Source organism: Engystomops pustulosus, chromosome 9, assembly GCF_040894005.1.
Source record: "Engystomops pustulosus chromosome 9, aEngPut4.maternal, whole genome shotgun sequence".
Taxonomy (NCBI): Eukaryota; Metazoa; Chordata; class Amphibia; order Anura; family Leptodactylidae; genus Engystomops; species Engystomops pustulosus.
In genome coordinates, this window is record NC_092419.1 from 6,336,953 (window position 1) to 6,362,536 (window position 25,584).

At 45.2% G+C, this 25,584-nt stretch overlaps 1 protein-coding gene across 1 annotated transcript; it reads right to left on the reverse strand.

Annotated features, from left to right (window-relative positions):
• Positions 1 to 4,685: 4,685 nt before the first annotated feature.
• Positions 4,686 to 25,442, reverse strand: LOC140077098 (uncharacterized). Its single transcript, XM_072123988.1, has 6 exons — positions 25,007 to 25,442; positions 20,123 to 20,259; positions 17,193 to 17,311; positions 16,883 to 17,009; positions 6,639 to 6,752; positions 4,686 to 4,933 (listed from the first exon to the last, which is right to left on the reverse strand). The coding sequence occupies exons 1-6, from the start codon at positions 25,284 to 25,286 to the stop codon at positions 4,796 to 4,798; spliced, it is 915 nt and encodes a 304-aa protein (XP_071980089.1). The 5' UTR covers positions 25,287 to 25,442; the 3' UTR covers positions 4,686 to 4,795.
• Positions 25,443 to 25,584: the final 142 nt, after the last annotated feature.

A 25,584-nucleotide genomic window follows, 5' to 3' on the forward strand; every position in this document is an offset into this window, starting at 1 on the left:
CTACTTGCTCTCTCTGTTTTTTCAGTGTCCCTAAATTTACATATTTTGTTATCTGAACCTCCCATTTGTGTCTCCTTCACTTTTCTCAAGCTGCACCCGTTTTCTGGAATGCTCTACCCTGGACAATCAGATTTATACCCAACATCCATTGTTTCGAACACTTTTCAGAAAGGCTGATCACATGAGCTTTTATTATAAATGCCTGAACCAAGTTGACTTTCATGTATCTTCTCATGGTCCTCAAGGTATTTATGTGCCCATATGTGGCCCAGGACAGATAGCCGAGGTTGTCCCATCATATCCTTATCCATGATATTCCTATCCTGCCTCGTGAGAGCTGGTGAGCGTAACGGCATGACGTAGCACATAGGTCATGCTGCACAGCTCCCCTCACCAGCTGTCTCCATGATATTCCTATCTAGATTTTTAGGCTGCCAAACTCACATCACGGCAATTTCAACTAAACTCCTTTATTTTGCTGGTAGCAGGGCGGGCTCACGGCAGCGCGGGGAGAGGAGGAGGAGGTGAGCGCCGCTCACCCCCGCCCCTCTCCATAGGGATGTATGGCGCACGGCGCCGTAATACGGGAAAAGATAGGACATGTCATATCTCTTCCCGGGGGTACGGAGAGGTACGGTGCCGCATGTGTGCCGTGAGCCCATAGAAGTGTATGGGGGACGTATATCGGCCGTATATACGCCCCCCATACATGTGTGTGAATGTAGCCTTAGTCTGGCCCAGCAGAGCTCCAGGGATTCCACAGGTACAACACTGCTGGACCTCGGGCGTCCGGGCCAAAGATAACCTGATATGGAGGTTACTAAAGTCTATTTACCAGGGTTGTTGGATCATGGGCCCCCAGAATAATTTTTGGGCGCAAAGAGTCCAATATAACAGTGAGGGATCAGCTCTTCTGTTGACGTCACACCTTTTGTTGTTTTCCTACCTTAGTTCCACCTTCTTTCCCGTCTGTTCTCCTTCTATTGTTTCTTCTATGTTACCATTTAGCATCGCATTAGACCAATGACTTCAGTGACTGATCATGTGTTACCCCTCTGTAATGTTAATGTGACCCCTACTTCCTCATAGAGTGTAAGCTCTTGGGAGCAGAACCTTTAACCCTCTTGTTTGATATGTTCAGTTTAGGACTATGATTTTGTCTGTACTTGTTCCCCTTTGATTTGTAACGCGCAGGGGAATTTGCAAATAAAAATTGATATTATTTGGAGGGTTTATCCAATCTAAACAAGTCCCCCCAGTGGATGTAGTAATACTCCGTCAGTGTGAGTAGGAGCGTGAGTGGCTTGTGCTCGGCAGCTCCCAAACATTTGGGTGTGTTCCTGTTTTGGCCAATTCATTCCCTATGAATGCTGAACCTCGACATACCAAATGTTTGCAGAACAGGTCTGCGAGGGAAGCTCCTGCCGCTCCAGCAGCCACCACCAGGGGGCAGCGCAGGCCGGAACCGTGTATGGCGAATACTGACGCCTCCGCAAGAACGCACAAAGCTGGTTTTTAACCCTCCGATGTCTGCAGGGCCCTTTGTCAACAAGCAGATCGTCGAGGCAACAAATAACATCCGTTGTCGTCGCTGTCAAATACGAAGAAATAATGGAAAGGAACATTGCCTTTAACAAAAGGGTGTTAAAGGGGAACTTCAGATGTGTTTTCTACAATAGAGGGGGCTATTTCACAAGAGCGTGAAACATAAGCTATATTCAGGGCGAGGAGCTCATTTCTTATGAATGTCAGCCTCTCCGCTAAACAGGAAGCACAGAAGGAGTAACCAGGGGTGATAATATTCAGGATTGCAGCTCTGCCTTAAAGGGGCTCACAATGAAATCTTATAGCGCTGCGTCAGCCTAGTGAGGACTTGCTGGAATTACTGCAATAACAATGCCGCAAATTAAAATTTGGGTGCAAAGACCGTCGTGTTTAGGTGTCCCCTACATAGATAACCCCATAATATTGACCCATGGGGTATTGGGAGTAGCTTGTGTTATGTGAGATCATGTAGCAATTATAAATAATAATAATTCCTTTATTTATATAGCGCACACAGATTCCGCAGCGCTGCACAGAACTTGCCGAATCAGTCCCTGTCCCCAATGGGGCTCACAATCTAATCAACCTACCAGTATGTTTTGGAGTGTTGGAGGAAACCAGAGGACCCGGAGGCAACCCATGCAAACACGGAGAGAACATACAAACTCTTTGCAGATGTTGACCCTGGAACTTGAACCCAGGTCCCCAGCGCTGTACGGCTGTAATGCTAACCACTGATCCACCATACTGCAAGGCTGTAGTGCTAACCATTGAGCCACCGTGATATAAATAAAACATTTTAGATTTAGTGCCCTGAAAACATCTCCCTTCTTCCTTTTGGTGATGGCTTTAAAGGAAACCTACCATGTGATTTGATGCATTATGAAGCAAACATACCCTGAGACTGCTGTAGCTACACTGATGCAGGATCATATCTTGGTTAATCCCTGAGCTGAGTGGTTTTGCTGATAAAACAGATATAACATTATGATAATGAAGCTCTCTGGCTTCTATAGCTCCTTCAGCGCTTGGTCCTAGCTGGTGAGTTTTCCTCTGCAGGAGATGATGATGTAATCACTTATCTCCCTGCCAGACAGAATAATCAATTGCTGCACCATCCTCCAGCTGTTGTGTATGAGTCATCCAGCTCAGGTTGATTAGTCATGTCTTGTCTAACCCCCATTTGTAATTACAAGCTCAGTGTCTAATGTGTTGATCGAGGCAGCCAGTCTGACCCAGCTTTCCCAAGGTCCTGAATGTTATAATGTTTTTTTTCAGCAAAACCACTCAGCTCAGGGATTAACCAAGATATGTTCCTGCATCAGTGTAGCCACAGCAATCTCCAGGTATGTTTGCTTCATAATGCTACTTACACCATATGGTCATGGTCTGACCCTTTAAAGGAATCTCCCATCAGAATCCATCCTGATAAACCCGGGACATCACTCATAGATCCGGGCACCAGGACTGTGGGATCTTATTATTCTTGTTATCCATTTGTTAACCAAAATAAAAATCAGATACAACATCATAGACTCCGTGGACGAATTCAGATAAGATAGAGTCCGAGGCCTCCTGATGTATCCAGCTGCGCTGGTGCTCGCCACGGCCGCCGTATGATAAATAGCCCCCAATATCTCGTAGCTGTTGTCATTCTCTTTATGTGACATGTAACTCGGCTGCCCAGCAGGGGGCAACAATGAGCACAGCAAAAAATATCTTTCAAAAAACACATCCGGTTACATCTGGTCATAACACGGAAAATTTAAAATCCATCTGAAGAAAAAATGACTACTTTCTGAAGAAATGATTTCTTGGAGCCACAGGCCCAAATTCTCCTGATTGTTGTCTAATTAGGACTCATGGACGTCTGCTCTACTGGAATGTGCCCACCTTAATTAATAACAATTCTTTATTTATATAGCGCACACAGATGCCGCAGCGCTGCACAGAACTCGCCAAATCAGTCCCTGTCCCCAATGGGGCTCACAGTCTAATCAACCTACCAGTATGTTTTGGAGTGTGGGAGGAAACCGGAGGAAACCCATGCAAACACGGAAAGAACATACAAACTCTTTTCAGATGTTGACCTTGGGACTTGAACCCAGGACCCCAGTGCTGCAAGGGTGTAGTGCTAACCACTGAGCCACTGTGCTGTAAGGCTGTAATGCTAACCACTGAGCCACTGTGCTGCAAAGCTGTAATGCTAACCACTCAGCCACTGTGCTGCAAGGCTGTAATGCTAACCACTCAGCCACCGTGCTGCAAGGCTGTAATACTAACCACTGAGCCACCGTGCTGCATAGCTGTAATGCTAACCACTCAGCCACTGTGCTGCAAGGCTGTAATGTTAACCACTCAGCCACCGTGCTGCAAGGCTGTAGTGCTAACCACTGAGCCACCGTGCACCAAGGCTGTAATGCTAACCACTCAGCCACCATGCTGCAAGGCTGTAGTGCTAACCACTGAGCCACCGTGCTGCAAAGCTATAATGCTAACCACGCAGCCACCGTGCTGCAAGGCTGTAGTGCTAACCACTCAGCCACCGTGCTGCAAGGCTGTAATGCTAACCACTGAACCACCATGCTGCAAGGCTGTAATGCTAACCATTGAGCCACCGTGCTATCCAGCTGTAATTCTAACCACTGAGCCACTATGCTGCAAGGCTGTAGTGCTAACCACTGAGCCACCGTGCTGCAAAGCTATAATGCTAACCACGCAGCCACCGTGCTGCAAGGCTGTAGTGCTAACCACTCAGCCACCGTGCTGCAAGGCTGTAATGCTAACCACTGAACCACCATGCTGCAAGGCTGTAATGCTAACCATTGAGCCACCGTGCTATCCAGCTGTAATTCTAACCACTGAGGCTCCGTGCTGCAAGGCTGTAATGCTAACCACTCAGCCACCAAGCTGCAAGGCTGTAATGCTAACCACTCAGCCACCGTGCTGCCCCACCTTCTGGGACCAGGACTATATTTTTTTGATCCAAAGTTCAGATTTACCTGATTTTTGTTTTGTAGCTTCTCCTACCACTAAGATCCGAATCTATGAGCCGCTTCGTGTTCCTCTCCACGTCATGAGGAGGCGGAGTTATAATTTCCATATAACATGACGCACATTGATCTCATACTGGGGGTAAGTCACTCTGAATCACTCGCTTTTATTGTAGAAAATATACTTTTCTGTGACATAAAAATTCTCATCGCTGCCGCCAAATATTTACCAAAACTGTGAATAGTCCGGGGAATCGCTACACCAGGAGACTGCGGTTAAATTCGTAAGCGACCTTCAGTCTAGTCTTCCCGCTGGGCTGGGACCAGTGCTGGAAAAGGGACTGCAAGTGATGGGAGGGACTGAAGCCAGTGACGTGGACTGACACGGAGGCCACCTGGAGAGAGGGGGGAGGAAGAGACATAATTATATCTCTAGATCTTAGAGGACTTACCCCACTTAACTAGCAGCCCCCCCCCCCCCCCCCTGAGGCCGGGGATGAAATGTTCCTCTTTTATGTGAAATCTTGGCCATTTACCTATAAAAAAAATTCTCTTACAGAGTCATGTAAAAATGAACAGAAAAGAGTCATATTTTGCCTGAGATGAGTCATGTTTAGAGGCTACAGGGGGGTTTCTCCCCAGACGCCCCTATTTTTAGGTTCTATAGCATCTAGAAGATTCTTTGGTGTCATATTAAAGGAAATCTACCATCGGGAAACTACTTTTGCAAGTAGTTCCTGATGCAGATTTCCCATTGCTGCAGCAGCTGCATCCTGTTTTGGCCTAATTCTGGGATAAACTTTAATCCATCTTTATGCAAATTATTTTCAAAGGCTAAGTAGGCGTGAAGTAGCCTAAGGGAGCTCTGGGGGTGAAGGCTACTCTACACTCCCAGTGGCTGCTTCATACCCGACTCCTTGCATCTCTTCATATTCGTACTGCACGTCTCTGGCAGAAAGCGAGTTCTGCGCATGCGCAGTAGCTCCTGTTTCGGTGCTGGAGACTTGCCTGCTCATAGCTTCCTGCTCATGCACTGCCGGCATAAGCTCTACTGCGCAAGCGTTTCCGGCACCGGAGCTACTGCGCATGCACAGCACTCAGGATAGACAGGTGCGTTTCCGGCACCGGAGCTACTGCGCATGCGCAGCGCTCAGGATAGACAGGTGCGTTTCCGGCACCGGAGCTACTGCGCAATGCGTTTCCGGCACTGGAGCTACTGCGCATGCGCAACGCTCAGGATAGACAGGTGCGTTTCCGGCACCGGAGCTACTGCGCATGCGCAGCGCTCAGGATAGACAGGTGCGTTTCCGGCACCGGAGCTACTGCGCATGCGCAGCGCTCAGGGGAGACAGGTGTGTTTCTGCGCTTGCTCAGAGCTCAGATACTGCCAGAAACATGCAGTAAGAATATGAAGAGACGCGGGGAGGCGGATAAAAAGCAGCTACTGGGGGCGTGGAGCAGTAGTGATGCGAATTCCGTCTCTTCTTAGTGATCCGGCTCATTCGGCTCCACTCACTAAGAAGAGCCGTCTCTTCTGGCTGCTGAATGACTCCCTATTAAATAAATAATAGGGAGCCGCAGGCCAGTCAGTCACCCCACATCACTCCACTTTTAACCCGGTTGTATCAGGTTAAAGGGGGCGTGGTAAGCCGGTTAGGGGCGGGGTTAAGTGAGCCGGCTCATATCGCTCACGAACAAAAGCCGCCTCTTTGTGCCGGCTCATTCACGAACGACACATCACTAGTAGATTGGCTACTTTGTATAAACACAAGCCTAACGCATCAAAACAATACAATGCGGCGGTGACCTCCTAAAGTATATACTTTATACTTCATTCTATGTAAAAAACTATATACCTAATAAAACACAATATGAGGGTGTAATAGGCCCTTAGAGACTCTAATACATGACATCTCTGTAGTGACTATAAACTTGTACTGAAGTTACTGGAGATGACCCCAGTTACATAGAGAGACCATTAGCTGCTGGGACTTCCCGCTGTAAGAGGGGAAAGAGAGCTGCTCAGTACACAGTAAGGACACAGCTGCTCCTATTCCTGGTGATGTCACAATCTACTCATGTCTGTAAGTGGATTCTGACCTTCATGAGTTTGAGCTCTGGGTCTCTTGGTGACCCTGTGCTCAGTTTGTGTGGCTGCGGCCTCTGTTTGGGGGCTGGAGAAGACGCAGAGAACTTGGTTCGGTGAGGCGGACCCTGCGCAAGGGAACAAAATGTAACAAAATTAATTTCGGTGAAGGAGTAAGTGATGTCACCGCTGATGATGTCATAACTTCCTTTTGCATGGACAAACTGAATTCCTAGACAAGAATTAAAGGGATTGTCCACTTTCAGCAAATAATTGATCATGTGTGTGCAATGAAAAGTTAGAGGTTTCACAATATTCTTACTGTATCAATTCCTCAGGGTTTTCTAGATCTCTGCTTGCTGTCATTCTGAAGGAAGCTTCATTGTTTATTACCCATGGATAGAAACCGGTCCCTGGTCATGTGATGTCACACAGGTGCAGGGCTCGTTATATCACACAACTCTGATTACTCTCTGTGATATCCATGCTTTGCAGCTGTGTGACATCACATGACCAGGGATATAACGAGCCGCGCACCTGTGTGACATCACATGACCAGGGATATAATGAGCTGTGCACCTGTGTGACATCGCAAGACCGGTGATATAACAAGCCGTGCACCTGTGTGACATCACATGACCAGGGATATAATGAGCTGTGCACCTGTGTGACATCGCAAGACCGGTGATATAATGAGCCGTGCACCTGTGTGACATCACATGACCAGGGATATAATGAGCTGTGCACCTGTGTGACATCACAAGACCGGTGATATAATGAGCCGTGCACCTGTTTGTCATCACATGACCAGGGATATAACGAACCGTGCACCTGTTTGACATCACATGACCAGTGATATAAATAGGCGTGCATCTGTGTGACATCACATGACCAGGAACTGGTGTTAATTCACAGGAAGTAAACAATGAAGCTTCCTATAGAATGACAGCAGAGATCAAGAAAACTGTGAGTAATTTCAATGCCAAAAGATTGTATAACTTTTCGTTGTACAAACAATTTCAATTGTTTGATTAGTTACTAAAAGTGGAAAATCCCTTTAAATGCAGAGAATTAAGCAGTGTGAGGACACTCATTAAGGGCACAGCAGTGTTAGGACGCAAATTAAGGGCACAGCAGTGTGAGGACACTCATTAAGGGCACAGCAGTGTGAGGACACAAATTAAGGGAACAGCAGTGTTAGGACACAAATTAAGGGCACAGCAGTGTGAGGACACAAATTAAGGGCACAGCAGTGTGAGGACACAAATTAAGGGCACAGCAGTTTTAGGACACAAATTAAGGGCACAGCAGTGTGAGGATACACTTTAAGGGCACAGTAGTGTGAGGACACAAATTAAGGGCACAGTAGTGTGAGGACACAAATTAAGGGAACAGCAGTGTGAGGACACAAATTAAGGGCACAGCAGTGTGAGGACACAAATTAAGGGCACAGCAGTGTGAGGACACAAATTAAGGGCACAGCAGTTTTAGGACACAAATTAAGGGCACAGCAGTGTGAGGATACACTTTAAGGGCACAGTAGTGTGAGGACACAAATTAAGGGCACAGTAGTGTGAGGACACAAATTAAGGGCACAGCAGTGTGAGGACACAAATTAAGGGCACAGCAGTGTGAGGACACACATTAAGGGCACAGCAGTGTGAGGACACATATTAAGGGCACAGCAGTGTGAGGACACAAATTAAGGGCACAGCAGTGTTAGGACACAAATTAAGAGCACAGCAGTGTGATGACACAAATTAAGGACACAGCAGTGTGATGATACACATTAAGGGCACAGCAGTGTGAGGACACACACTAAGGGCACAGCAGTGTGAGGACACACATTAAAGGCACAGCAGTGTGAGGATACACTTTAAGGTCACAGAAGTGTGATGATACACATTACGGGCACAGCAGTGTGAGGACACAAATTAAGGGCACAGCAGTGTGAGGCCACACATTAAGGGCACAGCAGTGTGAGGCCACACATTAAGGGCACAGCAGTGTGAGGACACACATTAAGGGCACAGCAGTGTGAGGACACACATTAAGGGCACAGCAGTGTGAGGACACACATTAAGGGCACAGCAGTGTGAGGACACATCCCCGATTATCATTATATAACGGTCTGTGTCTCAGCATAAAGCATATTGGGAAATTGTATAACTTTTAATGACCCAAACAATAGCAATTATTAGCTGCAAGTGGACAACCCCTTTAAGTATTTATAATATTTCCAAATTTCAATCTCTATTATCCACAACGGGACAAACATCTTTTTACTATCACATTTTATTCTTCACATATTTTTTTTTCCATTGACAGGAGATGAGAGAAGCCGCAGACTCTGAGTATCAGGAACATTGTAGATAGTGAGACACATGGAGGGAGATATATTACTACATCTCTGAGGTTATCAGGGAATCCATGAGCAGATCCGTCACTGGGAGACTCCTGAACATCCAGCCATGACTTCATTAATAGATGCCGAAAAATTGGTTTCATGAGCAACAGATGAACTTTTCTCATTGTTGCAGGTTTTTCTATTTCTCATGGTAGGTTGTCCAAACTTACCAATTCTACCCGGCCGATACATTTGTAACTTCTAGAACCTATATTACCCCTACAAAATAGGGGAGGAGCTATGAGGCAAAAACAGATTCCAAAAATTAGTAAAAGTAACAAAGTTTATTATGTATAAGGTAAAAACACATAACCATAAATAGACAATTAAAAGGAATAGTATAACAGGGTTACAAGGTGAATATACAACAGAAAAAGAAAGCAGTCATACCCGGACATAGCAAATTGCACAGAGGTTAAGCCAATTTAGATGGGCTGGTATATAGAGATTGTGAACCTATACAAGGCATAGAAAAATGCACTCAGGTAATGGCATAGCAGGAGCTCATGCCTGGTAGGAGCCACTTTAAGGCATGTAAATACCAGTCCTTACCGTGTTGATGAGTAAGTGTGCCAGAGGTCCGGGGATGACTGCTGCCCCAACGCACGTTTCGGCTCCTATTGAGCCTTCGTCTGGGGGTGGCGTCTTCCCGGTACCAGGTCACATTTAAAGAGGAGTTTGACCAATGGGATCGTCTTGCTCGTGATATCGCGAGAATCCGAGTCACATGATCGCGATGTCTTCGCGCATGCGCGGTTAGATAGTGTTTTGCCAAAGTAGCCTGTCTTCGCGCATGCGCAGTTTGCCATACCCGTCGATCGCACATCCCGAAAAAAGCTTGAACGTTCAAAACGATCTTAGGTAAGTTACTGGGATGTTTGAACCTGCCTGAATGTTGTATTTTAAAGTGACAAGTGCTTACAATCACATAATCTGTTGGTACACATTTTGATATACCTAAAACAAAGTGTCAGTGTTACGAAATTACATATTATTTACAATGTGTTACCATTGATCAACTGGGACATCATTGTCATATTGACAAACATTAATGTGGATTATTCTTTCAGTCACATTTCATTGCTAAGATAAGAATTTTTTCTATTTACACTATATTTACAGTAAAATTGATATTAATTCAGCATATTCATTAAACAAAATAGTTTATTGTGATACCCCATGGATGTGAGTGCTCAGTGACAACTAAGAAGGGAAAGTGAGGGGAGGTGAGGGGAGTGAAGTGCAGTGAGAATTGTGAATGGGAGTGCAGAGGACATTTATGTAGAAATTAGTGCTAACAGATAGTATACATTTTTATTATTATACAACATACCAAGACTAGCGATGGATGATTTTTATAATACTATTAATAAATACAGTTCTCTCATCATGTTCGATATTACTGGTTACCATTACGATTTGTCCATCAAGGTATAATCTCAGATCGTGCCAAAGTTGGCAACGAAGTTCTTTGGTCACACGAGTATAAACTCATCTACTCCTCAGAAACAGATGTGCCGGGAAAGTATAACAAATGTCTGTCTCTTGACATATAGAAATCTGAGAGATTTATTTGGAAAGAAAAAGAAGAAAATTCATTACACAAATAAAATGTCAAAGATTAAAATTGAGTCCTACAATGGTGGACGCCAGACATGCTATGGGAGCGCGATGCAGAAACTTATGGAGCTAAAGATAAGGTTGGTGTTGGTGAATCATTGGAGGAAAGGGGCGAAGCTAATAGTTTCGTTCAAACCTTTGGGATAAATTGTCTCCAGGGTCCAGATCCACCTCGTTTCACATTGGGCCAGTTTCTTTTTAATTGAGCCGCCTCTAATCCCAGATATAATTTTATCTATCCCTCGGACTTTTAATAGTCCTGGGTTGGAGTCATGTCTCAACTTAAAATGGGCGGCTACTGGTTTGCCTTCGGGGTCGAAATGTGGATCGGACATGGCTCTAATGTCCCTCATATGCTCTCTTATCCGGATTTTTAGTGCCCTCGTCGTCAAACCTATGTAGATAAGATTGCATGGACACGTCGCGTAGTACACCACTCCTTTTGTATTACATGTAATTGTGTGGGTAATTTTAAATTCCTTATCACCTGCTGAATTGGTGAAGGTAGTGGCGCATTCCATATTGGGGCTTACATCCCCATGGTGGAGGTTTCGCCCCGAAAATCGTCTGCGTTTTTCCCGAGTCATAGTGACTCCTTACTAGATGGTCTCGTAAGTTTTTGGATCTCCGAGCTGTCACAGCGGGGTAAGGTGTGATATATTTTGATAAGGTAGGGTCACATTTCAAAATTGGCCAGTATTTCTGCAATATTTCTCGCATTTGTGGCCACTGTGAATGATTTTTCTACTGTGGTTTTCACAGAATTAAGAAAACGGTAAATCACCATGAATTTCATGTCAAGAGAACAAACTTGGCGAACCAAATTGAATCACGTCTTTAAAGACACAGGGTCTGGTGGACATGCGGCAGAGCATGCAAATGTGAGCGCGATGCAGGGGGCCTTAAAAAACCTACTACACAAAAGAATGAAAATCTGGTGGAATGGTGCATTTTTGGAGAAATATGTAGAGCTAAAATTAATCCCGAGAGGATTACGTGTACAAGTCTTCCCATCTTTTCAAATCGATAATGAGTCATTTATATCGAAATGGGAAGCATCATGTTCAGAATGTTCTGATAAATTTATGCGTCTTTTGATTGAAAACAACAAAATTACCCTAGAAAATATCAATAAGGAGATTGAGTCCACCTGCTTAACTTTAAATTCCCTACTGACTCAAGAAGAAGTTAACACCTTCGAACAGTCATTAGAGACCAATTTTGAAAAGTGGGAAAAAGAAATCTGTGATAAAAAAACAAAGAAATTCTCTCGTGACCAGAATGACTTTTTTCCAAAAAAGAGTCTATCATTGGGGACGTTCTGCACGCCATAGAAGACACGTAAGAACCGACCGTACAATTAGTCGATCTTCGTCCATGTCATCGATAAACTCGAGCAATGACCAGAGTGACAACTCGAGAGGACAAAATAATCAAGGAACAAAACGTAAATACGGTCAACCTCAGAACATCAATAAACGACGCCCGGAAACCCGCAGTGTTGTCAACGACAACCAACTTAAGGTAATTAACCTATCGAAACGTGTCTTAACCCCCAATGAACTAGAAGTACTAGAAAGGGGACTAACCTTTTCTCCGAGTAATAATTTCGATGTTTTCTCCGCAGTAAAAGACCTCCATCTGTTTGGGAGGTCCTTGGTGTTTAAAAACATTTTTGATACGCAAGACCCGAGAGATATCTTTAACACGGAAACAGAGGTTGAAGCGGTTAAGATTTTGGAGGAATTACAAAGAGAACATAATGCGGACATCAGTGTCCCACATTGCATAAGAAAAAGATCAAAAAAATTTCCAAGCCTGAAGATTTGTCCAGCGGTTGACCAATTTATTAAAACAGTGACATATGAATTCACAAGATTAGATCAACAGGTGAGTAATGACAACTTAACTAACATCCAAAGACACTGTATTAATAGCCTAAAAAAAGATAAATCCATTGTTATCAAACAATCGGATAAAGGTGGTAATATTGTGGTTTGGCCGCAGGAAATGTATGAGGCTGAGGCCTACAGACAACTGAATAACAACCAGTGCTATAAACGTTTAACGTTCAATCCTATGTCAAAATTTACAAGTGAACTGAATAATATACTCCTACAGGCACACAAGGACAAGATAATCAACAGTGAGATCTATGATAGCCTGAAGACAGATGATCCAGTGGTTCCAACCTTATACTTACTGCCCAAAATTCATAAACATGCAAAGACACCGCCAGGAAGACCTATTATATCGGGGAGAGGAAGCCTGACCGAAAAGGTGAGTAGGTTTGTAGACCACTACCTGAAACAAATGGTATCCAACCTACCATCATACACACGGGACACCATGGATCTCCTACGTAAAATAGATGGGATCCATGTGGAAGAAGACACACTGCTGGTTACGTGTGACGTAGAGTCACTGTATACCAGCATCAGGCACCCAGACGGCCTTAGAGCCGTTCAATATTTCCTTGCAATGGAGAATTTGACACCACAATTCTCGACTTTTCTACTGAAGTTGTTGGAATTTGTACTATCCCATAATTTCTTCGTGTTCAATGGGTCCTTTTTCCTGCAGCTCCAGGGCACGGCGATGGGGGCGTCTTGTGCGCCCTCATACACCAATTTGTTCCTGGGGCTGTGGGAGAGGGACCTATTGGGGGATGATCGGGATGTCGCGATGGACCGGGTCCTCTTTTGGGCTCGGTACATCGACGATATCCTGATCATATGGAGGGGCAACACGACGGAGTTACAGACCTTCTTTGAACGATTGAATGTTAATCCGTATAACATTAAACTGACGTATAGCGCTGATAAGATCAGTATCCCTTTTTTAGATGTGATCATAAGAAGGGACCCCGATGGCTATCTACAAACAGAAGTCTACAGGAAACAGACCTCAGTAAATGCACTTCTCCACGCTACCTCTTCGCACCCAAAGCAAACCATTCCAGCCATCCCGACTGGCCAGTTCCTGCGCATTAGAAGAAATTGTTCGACAAACAAAGATTTTGAGAAACATGCGAAGGACTTATGGTCACGATTTCAGCAACGAGGGTATAGCAACCGAATGATCAAAAGCATATTGGAGAGCGAAAAGAACAGAACGCCAAGACCTATTAGTACCGAAAAGGAAAGAAACAACATCTGAACAGGTAAGATATATCACCACGTATCATTCACAGTGGCCACAAATGCGAGAAATATTGCAGAAATACTGGCCAATTTTGAAATGTGACCCTACCTTATCAAAATATATCACACCTTACCCCGCTGTGACAGCTCGGAGATCCAAAAACTTACGAGACCATCTAGTAAGGAGTCACTATGACTCGGGAAAAACGCAGACGATTTTCGGGGCGAAACCTCCACCATGGGGATGTAAGCCCCAATATGGAATGCGCCACTACCTTCACCAATTCAGCAGGTGATGTAATTCAAAAGGAGTGGTGTACTACGCGACGTGTCCATGCAATCTTATCTACATAGGTTTGACGACGAGGGCACTAAAAATCCGGATAAGAGAGCATATGAGGGACATTAGAGCCACGTCCGATCCACATTTCGACCCCGAAGGCAAACCAGTAGCCGCCCATTTTAAGTTGAGACATGACTCCAACCCAGGACTATTAAAAGTCCGAGGGATAGATAAAATTATATCTGGGATTAGAGGCGGCTCAATTAAAAAGAAACTGGCCCAATGTGAAACGAGGTGGATCTGGACCCTGGAGACAATTTATCCCAAAGGTTTGAACGAAACTATTAGCTTCGCCCCTTTCCTCCAATGATTCACCAACACCAACCTTATCTTTAGCTCCATAAGTTTCTGCATCGCGCTCCCATAGCATGTCTGGCGTCCACCATTGTAGGACTCAATTTTAATCTTTGACATTTTATTTGTGTAATGAATTTTCTTCTTTTTCTTTCCAAAAAAATCTCTCAGATTTCTATATGTCAAGAGACAGACATTTGTTATACTTTCCCGGCACATCTGTTTCTGAGGAGTAGATGAGTTTATACTCGTGTGACCAAAGAACTTCGTTGCCAACTTTGGCACGATCTGAGATTATACCTTGATGGACAAATCGTAATGGTAACCAGTAATATCGAATTATTATTATAAAAATAATATTAGTATTATAAAAATCATCCATCGCTAGTCTTGGTATGTTGTATAATAATAAAAATGTATACTATCTGTTAGCACTAATTTCTACATAAATGTCCTCTGCACTCCCATTCACAATTCTCACTGCACTTCACTCCCCTCACCTCCCCTCACTTTCCCTTCTTAGTTGTCACTGAGCACTCACATCCATGGGGTATCACAATAAACTATTTTGTTTAATGAATATGCTGAATTAATATCAATTTTACTGTAAATATAGTGTAAATAGAAAAAATTCTTATCTTAGCAATGAAATGTGACTGAAAGAATAATCCACATTAATGTTTGTCAATATGACAATGATGTCCCAGTTGATCAATGGTAACACATTGTAAATAATATGTAATTTCGTAACACTGACACTTTGTTTTAGGTATATCAAAATGTGTACCAACAGATTATGTGATTGTAAGCACTTGTCACTTTAAAATACAACATTCAGGCAGGTTCAAACATCCCAGTAACTTACCTAAGATCGTTTTGAACGTTCAAGCTTTTTTCGGGATGTGCGATCGACGGGTATGGCAAACTGCGCATGCGCGAAGACAGGCTACTTTGGCAAAACACTATCTAACCGCGCATGCGCGAAGACATCGCGATCATGTGACTCGGATTCTCGCGATATCACGAGCAAGACGATCCCATTGGTCAAACTCCTCTTTAAATGTGACCTGGTACCGGGAAGACGCCACCCCCAGACGAAGGCTCAATAGGAGCCGAAACGTGCGTTGGGGCAGCAGTCATCCCCGGACCTCTGGCACACTTACTCATCAAGGACGGTAAGGACTGGTATTTACATGCCTTAAAGTGGCTCCTACCAGGCATGAGCTCCTGCTATGCCATTACCTGAGTGCATTTTTCTATGCCTTGTATAGGTTCACAATCTCTATATACCAGCCCATCTAAATTGGCTTAACCTCTGTGCAATTTGCTATGTCCGGGTATGACTGCTTTCTTTTTCTGTTGTATATTCACCTTGTAACCCTGTTATACTATTCCTTTTAATTGTCTATTTATGGTTATGTGTTTTTACCTTATACATAATAAACTTTGTTACTTTTACTAATTTTTGGAATCTGTTTTTGCCTTATAGCTCCTCCCCTATTTTGTAGGGGTAATATAGGTTCTATAAATTTCATTAGCATATGGGGCACCGATCCTAAACTGGTGCAACTACCTGTACAGCTGCTGTAACTATATGTATAGTCATCTCTGTACAATCTCTGTTTTCTACCTTTTGTCACATTTGTAACTTCTAGAAGAGCAGAAAAAAACTGAACTTGTAAATATATGCTAATGAGCCGGAGGTGCTCTGGTGACGCCCCCATTCTGAAGTGGAGCCTGGTCCAGCCCACTGTTACGCCCATCCATTGATCCGCACACAGCCGATGACGTCACCAGCGGATAAGGGGGTGGGACTAGGCGCAGAATGGGGGCGTCCATATTTAATTAGTCTTCGGAGCCAATAGCCTGTGTCACCAGTGTCACCCCCTGCTCATTAGCTTATTTTTATAAGTTCTTTTTTAGACGCATCCTGCAGTTCCAGAAGTTAAATACCTGTTCCTGATACTATAAAATGCATTGGCCAAGTAAGTTTGGACAGTCTACCATCCGAAATTCTTATGGCACATGTCCTTTAAAGAAAAACTACCATTAAAATCCATCATGATAAACCAGGGCCACTTACTGATAGATTTAGGCTCCTTATATTTATTATCCATGGCCTCCTTCCTTCTAAGATCAACTTTTAAAATTATGCTAATGAGGCAGAAAGGTCCTGTGGGCATTACCATTGGTCCTCTGTGCTGCAGCTTTACAGGCTGTTACACTGTCTCCCCCCCTGCTCCCTCGGAACTTCCTCCTCCCTCTGTCTGATATAATCTCACACAGTAGGAGGGAGAAGTTTGCCTGTTAAGCCAAAGTGTGGAGACATAAGCCCAGCTCATTAGCATAATTCTAAAAGTTGATTTTAGAAGGAAGGAGGCCATGGATAACAAATTTAAGAATATTTCCACAGTAACGTAGAAAGGTTACAGGAGATAACCTTCATCTTACCTTCTGGTTGGGGTTGATTTGGAGAGACGAGAGGTAGTTGCTGTGTAGGTGGGATCCTTCCCATTTACATAGAAGATCCGGATCTCTCGTGTGTCGGGATGTGACTCTCTGTAGATAATCTGTGGATCTGGGATCATAGGACATAATAATGCAGAGTTATATCATAGAAAAATCATAAGGAGCCCAAGATCCGGGTGCTCGTCATCAGCACGGACTCCAAAGAGCACCCATTATATACTGTGGGCACCCATGGGGGGGGGGGGTAGCCCTATATAACCAGGACCCTCCTCTCCAGATACATGGACCTTACCTTCTCCATGTTTGTGGTTCTTCATCATGTAATAAAGATTCCAGTGGGAGAATTTCTTCTTCTACAAGTGGATGTGACACCGGAGGGAAGCAGCTTTCAAATATGTGACCCAGATTAATCTGAAGAATGAAGCAGAGACGGGAAATATCATTAGATGAATCTCCTAAACGTCCGTCTCTGCAAGGAGTTGTAGGATATTATACAACATTCTCTCATAGTGGAATATGTGGGATTGCAGCTGGTATGGAGTTGCAATACCCCAAATGTCCTGTAGCCACTAGTGGCGCTGTTGTCAGATATTCTTTACATTTATGTAACTGCACATAATTTGACCGGTTTTGGCCAAGTATGAAGAGTTTACCAAATTATATCCTTATTGATAAAATGAAATGATAAGGACCAATTAGAAATGTTTAAAGGGAACCCATCAACGTAAACCGGCTGTCCTAGCCATAGGCAGTAACACATAGCGACAGGCCTCATGATACCAATGTGGGCCTCCAATTTACCGAACCGAAGGGGGCATCCGGTGCTCAGTCCGACCGTGCACCAGATTTAACATGCAAAATCCTACAGAAATGTGTTGCACGCCGCATGTTAAAGGTGCACCAAAAAAATGTTGGTGCCCTCTTTGGGGGCAGTGCAAGGGGCGCCAGATTCATGATGAATGGGCACCAGATTTCCTGCAGTTTGCACTGTTCTTAGTAAATGTGCCCCTTGGTCTCCAATGGGAGCTAATGTGCAACAAAGTTACTGGCACATTAGAATTTTGTATCTACTTGTACCCATTCTGTCGGTTTGATGCCATATAGTAACGTTAGCACAATGGAGCCGCAAAGCCAACATTAAGAATTCAGCTCCATAAATCATCCCAGTACATAACAGCTGCTTCCAGGCTCCCAGTCTCCTTGTTATCCTTATTATTCCAGCGTTCAGCAATATTTCTGGGCTCCATGGATGACCTTGGAGTCTACCAGACAGCGGAAGCCGCACGGTCAGCAACATTGGGGCACATTTACTTATCCGTCCCGTTGACGTCGCCGATCCAGAATGTCCGACGAGGATTTGGAGCTGCTGCAATTCACTAAGATCGTGCGTCCAATTTCCTACATGTGTTGCTTCCCCCGCTCAGGTCCCCGGAGTTCACCTTCTTCTTCCTGGTGCATGTAAGTGCTGATCTTGCGACACAATTTGGTTTTTAAATTCTGTGGTTTGTCCGAATCATTCGGGTTGTCTGACGTCCATGCCCCCACGATTTGTGTCGCATGCAAGCCGGCGGCGATGTGCCACAATCCGACCAAGTGCGCCAAAAACCCGGGGCAATTCAGCGCAAAACTGAAAAATTCGGGAAACCTGACGGAAATGTGTCCGACGGACCCTTAGTAAATGAGCCCCATTGTGCTTTCTGCTCCTAGTAACTACCTGCTACTTATACATTACCCATCCAGCTACACGCCAATGGCCACCACAATGGCGATTCATCATCTATCCGTAGCCTTTCCTGCCCCCAATGTCCATATTAGCCTGATATGTCTGGTTTCTTACTGTCCTGCCTCCTGCACGCAGTCTACTACCCCATTATAGGAAATGAACCCCATAAATCAAGTGCAGCTCATTCAGCGAAACGAAATTATTACGTGCTGTACCTGGAGAACATTGTAGTGGAAAAACCAGGGAATAATTGCCAGTTGTCCTTCATGTCCTGCAAAGGACAAGGAGCCCATCTAGATAATATCTGGCCCGGATCATCTGATGAATCTCTATAAATGAATTGTATTATGACCGAGCAGAAGAGATTCGATATATTCTGTATATGACACGACATGTAATTCCCTGACACTGCTGATATCAGCTGAACGTGAGAGCCCATTACAGCTGCCCACATTGTGCAATGGCCGAACGTTTACTTAACTCCGGGGAATGTGGTAAGTGTTCTAGGTTGATCTTTGTTAAGTTAAGATGAACTTTGATTTGGTCATAAATCAGCTCAGAAGAATGAACAGGAAAGGTCAGGGAAGGACTGGGGAAAGTAGAGCAGCTGCAGGAGCGACACTAAGCATAAAGGGTTACTGTAGGTATGACATATAGTCCATGGCACATCACCTAGACCAGTCATGGTGAACCTTTTAGAGACCGAGTGCCCAAACTACAACCAAAACCACTTATTTTTCGGAAAGTGCCAACTAAAAGGAACTTCTTGCTCCCTGCCTTGTCAGAGCTTTCAATCGTATTGGCATCCTGAGGACACAAATACAGCAGAAAGATGAATGAGAATTGTCGCTTCGCCCAGGGCCCCCCTGAACAAGAAGAAATGTGGGGTCCAGTGCAGGAGCTCCAGTGTTAATCCAGATCTGACTTTCTCACTCCTCCCACAGTCCCAGACAGTACAGGTTGTGCTGCTTTAAAACTACACCGAGTGCGGCATGTCCTAGGTTTTCTGAGACTGCAGACAATGTCTGACAAACTCTGTGCAGCTTGAGTGCCATAGATTTGGGCAGCACAGTGGCTCAGTGGTTAGCAATACACCCTTGCAGCGCTGGGGTCCTGGCTTCAAATCCCAGGGTCAACATCTGCAAAGAGTTTGAATGTTCTCTCTGTGTTTGTGTGGGTTTCCTCCGGTTTCCTCCCACGCCTACTACATACTGGTAAGTTGAATAGATTGTGAGCCCCATGGGGACAGGGATCGATTTGGCAAACTCTGTGCAGCGCTGCGGAATCTGTGTGCGCTATATAAATAAAGAATTATTATTTGCCACCACTGACCTAGACCATAGACTGCTATGGCCTTTCTTATTGCTTATGATCATCAAAGTCACACATTGGGGGTCATTCAACTTTTAATATAAATTCCTGCCCGTCAGGGGTCTGTAGGGTCCAAGCTGCTACAATATGTCAAACCTTTATTAATGTTTATACTTTTCCGGACTCACTTTGTCTCCAGAATGCTCTCTCGTACACAGCGTTGTGCTGTCTTCACGCCACCAGCGTCCATCGTGCTGTGTTGTCTTCTCCTCCTCATCTGTTTGGGAATTCTCGTCTTCTGCATCTTGGAAGGCCACCCAGGTGTCTAATAATGGAGAAAAAAGTTATTCCAAGGCGTCTCCCATTCTTGTCCTGACCCTCAGTGCTGTCAATAATGGGAGTTTTAGTGGTCACTAATTTAGCATTCTGCATAAATCACACAAGAAATCCTGTAATATACGTGTGATGAAGATATAGAAGTATACAGCAAGGGTGGGGGCACATGCTCGATCCTTTCTTGTACATTAGTCACAACTACCACCCCCAGCATTATCCTAAATACACCCGGATACAGTAATTAACTCAGTGGGGTAAGTGAGCCCAGACTTGGTGCCCATGAGAATGCTCAAAGAATCCCCCCCAGAACTACAAAAGGATATATAGACAATAACTTCATATACAATCCATGGACCATCCAAGCCAGATATCTATTGCTGGGATTGGGGCAGTGGGGCGAACGCTCACCTGGGTCTCAAACTATTCTGGAGGCCTCGTATTGAGGAGCTGTACAGAACTCTCAAAAGTTCTGTCAAAGTAAGTTCGGTCTCAAAAGACCCTGGAGATCCAAAAGGCTCTGATGACATCGAAACCATAACACAATGACCTCCCATTGAGAAGTTAGTCTTTAATAGGGCAGCACGGTGGCTCAGCGGTTAGAATTACAGTGTTGCAGCGCTGGGGTCCTGGGTTCAAGTCCCAGGGTCAACATCTGCAAAGAGTTTGTATGTTCTCTCCGTGTTTGTGTGGGGGTCCTCCAGTTTCCTCCCACACTCCAAAACATACTGGTAGGTTGATTAGATTGTGAGCCTCATGGGGGACCGGGACCGATTTGGCAAGTTCTGTGCAGCGCTGCGGAATCTGTGTGCGCTATATACATAAAGGAATTATTATTTTTATCCTCGATCTGGTGGGAGGTGTTCTATAAGGCAAATATATACATTTAACTTGGGTTGTTCTTTTTTTTATCTCAATCCACATATTTCCACATCCGTGTCTCGGTTATATTTACGCTACCTGGGTTTAATACTGGCCCGATGTAATCCCGTTATGGAACGGGCTTATATCTAAAAAGAGTTGGTGGTAGAACTACTATGCTGACAGGGGGGAGTAAAAGGGACTTTTCAGGAGTGTTGTGCCGTAGCGTAGCCTGTGCCTCCCAGAACCCATGTTTTCAGGGAGTGTTAATGAAAAACAATCACATATTGGAGGTGAGTGGTGTGAGATCAGTATTATGGTGGGATCCATACTCCTAGACACAGGTGTGGGGTGCATCAGCAGCTGCAAATACGGCCAGTGGAGCGGGATCCCAAACATCACAATGGAGCGAATTGGAGTAATTCTGTGCCAGCACACTGCCGTAGAAGCCCTGAACTAATCACAAATTCCTATTGCTAGCACTTGGAATTATTTACCCCTTTACACCACGTCCAGGCCAAGAGGGGGCATGTAGGGGCGAGAAGGTGGGCATGGAGGGGCTAGAAGGTGGGCATGGAGACTCTAGAAGGGGGGCATGGATGGGCTAGAAGGGGGGCATGGAGGGGCGAGAAGGGGGGCATGGAGGAGCGAGAAGGGGGGCATGGAGGGGCTAGAAGGGGGGCATGGAGGAGCGAGAAGGGGGGCATGGAGGGGCTAGAAGGGGGGCATGGAGGAGCGAGAAGGGAGGCATGGAGGGGCTAGAAGGGGGGCATGGAGGGGCAAGAAGGGGGCATGGAGGGGTGAGAAGGGGGGCATGGAGGGTCTAGAAGGGGGGCATGGAGGGTCTAGAAGAGGGGCATGGAGGGGTGAGAAGGGGGGCATGTAGGGGCTAGAAGAGGGGCATGGAGGGGCGAGAAGGGGGGCATGGAGGGTCTAGAAGGGGGGGCATGGAGGGGCTAGAAGAGGGGCATGGAGGGGCGAGAAGGGGGGCATGGAGGGGCGAGAAGGGGGGCATGGAGGGTCTAGAAGGGGGGCATGGAGGGTCTAGAAGGGAGGCATGGAGGGGCTAGAAGGGGGGCATGGAGGGGCGAGAAGGGGGGCATGGAGGGTCTAGAAGGGGGGCATGGAGGGGCTAGAAGGGGGGCATGGAGGGGCGAGAAGGGTGGCATGGAGGGTCTAGAAGGGGGGCATGGAGGGTCTAGAAGGGGGGCATGGAGGGGCGAGAAGGGGGGAATGGAGGGGAGAGAAGGGGGGCATGGAGGGTCTAGAAGGGGGGCATGGAGGGGCTAGAAGGGGGGCATGGAGGGGCTAGAAGGGGGGCACGGCCTCTTTATGTATCCGGCTGCATCGGGCGGGTCGCGGAGCTATCATGCAGTGGTGCACCATAAATATCCCCAATATCTGTAACATATAAATCTTTTTTCTGCACATATTTTGGTCTTTTCACCCACTCTCCTTATTTCCTAATCTTCCTGACCCCGGAATCCAGTGTTAAGCCTCATGTCCACAAACTGGACTACTGATTCCTACAAAATTTCCTAAAAGGTGAGGAACGCTTTATACAGTAGACTTTTACCCAAAATATAAAGGGGACAGAAAATACTAGAACATATTTGTGGGTCAAATCTGGGTGTGATTTTGGATCTTGCTCAGACAAACTCTGCTTCAGAGCAAATAGTAAAATAAATTATTATCAACTGCGGCAAAAGGTACAGCTGATCCAACAAACATTAGGGAATGGGTTCTAGCTGGGGTAGACCCAAAAATAGAGGCATCTGAATTGATCCTCCACCTTCACCCTCTAAAAGTGACTATTCTCAACCAAAAAGTGACTTGTCTCTGTGCATTTGCATATGACTTTGTAGGAGATATCTCTTTGTAGGTAGATGTTTAAGATTTAACTTAAAAGAAGGAATTGTAGCAAGGACATTGCATCCCCTGTCCTGGAAGTGATGATGTGGCCTCCATAGACCATAATCTCAGCATCATCCAGTCCATTTGGGATGACATAAGTAGGGGTAAGCCTCCATCCACAGAATAGCTGGGCTTATGTCTACAAGATCTTTGGAACAACCTCCCATCCGAGGTCCTTTAAACTGTGTATAAGGTTTTACGTAGAGGAATTGATGATGTTTTACAGGAAACTGTGGCCTCACAACAAATATTCAGCTGCTACAATTTCTCTTCTGCCCATTCACTTTGCATGTTGTTTATTGATAAAAAAAAATTAAAATTACTTTTATTTTAAAAGCATTACATTGGGGAATGCAGTATGATTTTGCTCCGACCTCCGGCATCTGCCATATTTATCCGGATGCTGCGGCTGCTCCGGCAGAGTGGGCTATGGCTTGTGTGCAGGTATGTATAAACCTTGTGGCCCAATGTATCTACAGATCTTTGGTGGCTGCAGGTGGGGGATGCATGGTGTGTACAGTGTGTGCATGAAGAATGTCTATATTTCAGTGTTACTGCTCCGTGTGCTCTATGTGTGACTTCCTCTGAGCTGGTGGGTGGAGAGCTAGCTGCTGTGACTCTTCTCCTCTTCTATACCTCTACACAATCTGACACCACAGTAACTTACTGCATAGCAGTGGGAAAGGATAGGGGCTTTCAGCTGAGATTTCAGAGTGAAAGTCTATTTATCAGGTAAAGAGGGTAAAAGGAGCCTCTTAAAGGAAATCTACCACCAAAATCCATCATGATTAACCAGGGGCACTTACTAATAGATCCAGGCACCGTGACTGTGGTAATCTTCTTATATTTGTTATCCATGGCCTCCTTACCGCTAAAATCAACATTTAACATTATGCTAATGACGATGAAGGGCTCTACCTGAGCCCCACCATTATCTGTCTTCACAAGCTGTTACACTGTCACACCCCTGCTCCCTCAGCACCTACCGCTGTGTGCTTAAACTTCTTCTACTGTCATGAGAATACAGCAGGAGAGGGAGGGGAGAAGTGCTGAGGGAGCAGGGGTGTGCGACAATGTAACAGCGTGTGAATACAGCACGGAGGGGCTCAGGTAGAGCCCTTCTGGTTCATTAGGATAGGTACAAAAGTTGATTTTAGAAGGAAGGAGGCCATGGATAACAAAAATAAGAGTGTTACCACAGTCATGGTGCCTGGAGTAAAAAACATCCCCATTTTATCCCCAATTTCCATGGGATTAGCCTTCTATCTATTGGGTATAGGGTCTTCTTGACCCTCCCTGGATGGAGAATGTTGGTGAGCGGGTAAGGTGGGGGTGTGTGTGTGTGGGGGGGGGGGTGTTACCTTTGATAACGTTTGCTACAAAACTTTGTGCATTCACTTGTACGATTGACTTTATGGAAAACAAAAAGACGATTTACAACTAAAAATAAAATCGGGAGCCAGGACAATCACAGGCAGACGATGACTCCATGACACCTACCTCTAGGCTCTATGGGGGTGATTCCCAAATAATATTATAGGAAACCTATGAAAATAACACCAAAGTTCACCTTTGTGTGGACCAAGGTGCCGAAACGCTAAAGCATTGTAGTCCCTAAATATATTTGGTTACATCTAACAACATTGTAATATTTACATGAGAGACATCACAATAACCAGAGAGCAGATACAAAATATTAACATGGGGTCTCCATTCCATGATGGGGGATCCTGTCCTTATCCGTGCAGAGGAGGCTTTGTTACTGTATATACACAATGCACAGTATATAGGGAGGGGAGGGGGATTATAGGGTGTCCTGCGGGGTCACGGCCACTAATCCCAGATTACTGAATACTTCATGTGATTTATGTTGATGCTTTGATATTTGTATCGATGTAGAATGACAATAGAACACACGTATACAATGTAACAAGGTATAAATATAAACAAGGATTGTTCCTTACCATCGGGCCGACATCTATGCGGACCCCTGTGGTACCACTCGCTCCCATCGTCCCCCTCCGTTTGTTGTGTCCCTTGAAATTCACCCCAAAGGATGGAGGAGCCCCCTGTCCTGGTCCCGTCCTCCTCTGCCTCCGGATCCTGGATTATATCTCTCATTGTCTCCGTGGTGCCATCAATCCCTGCGTCGTCTGGATGCTGAGCGGAGGATGCCATGTCGTGTCTCATCGATGTGTTTGTTTTTTTGTGCGGGGTCCTATGTGACCCCAAAAACGTCCTCATTCGCCCTGATTGAGCTGGTATTATTAGCAGCGAGCGGCGGAGCTCACACTGGATTCAGCCTTCTCCCCCTCCCTCCATTTTCTGCGCTCCCCCTGTCACTCTGTGCCTCTCCGTGGAGAAAAGCTGTTTTCTCACATTCTTACAAAAGCAGCACCGCCACCTAGCAACCCGACCAATTAACATCATTATCTCCCAGGCAGGAGATACACTATATACAGCAATGCAGCCTCGCTATGGACGCCTATTGTATTATGTATATACTGTACTGTATTTCTGTGCTGTGATATATACTATATAT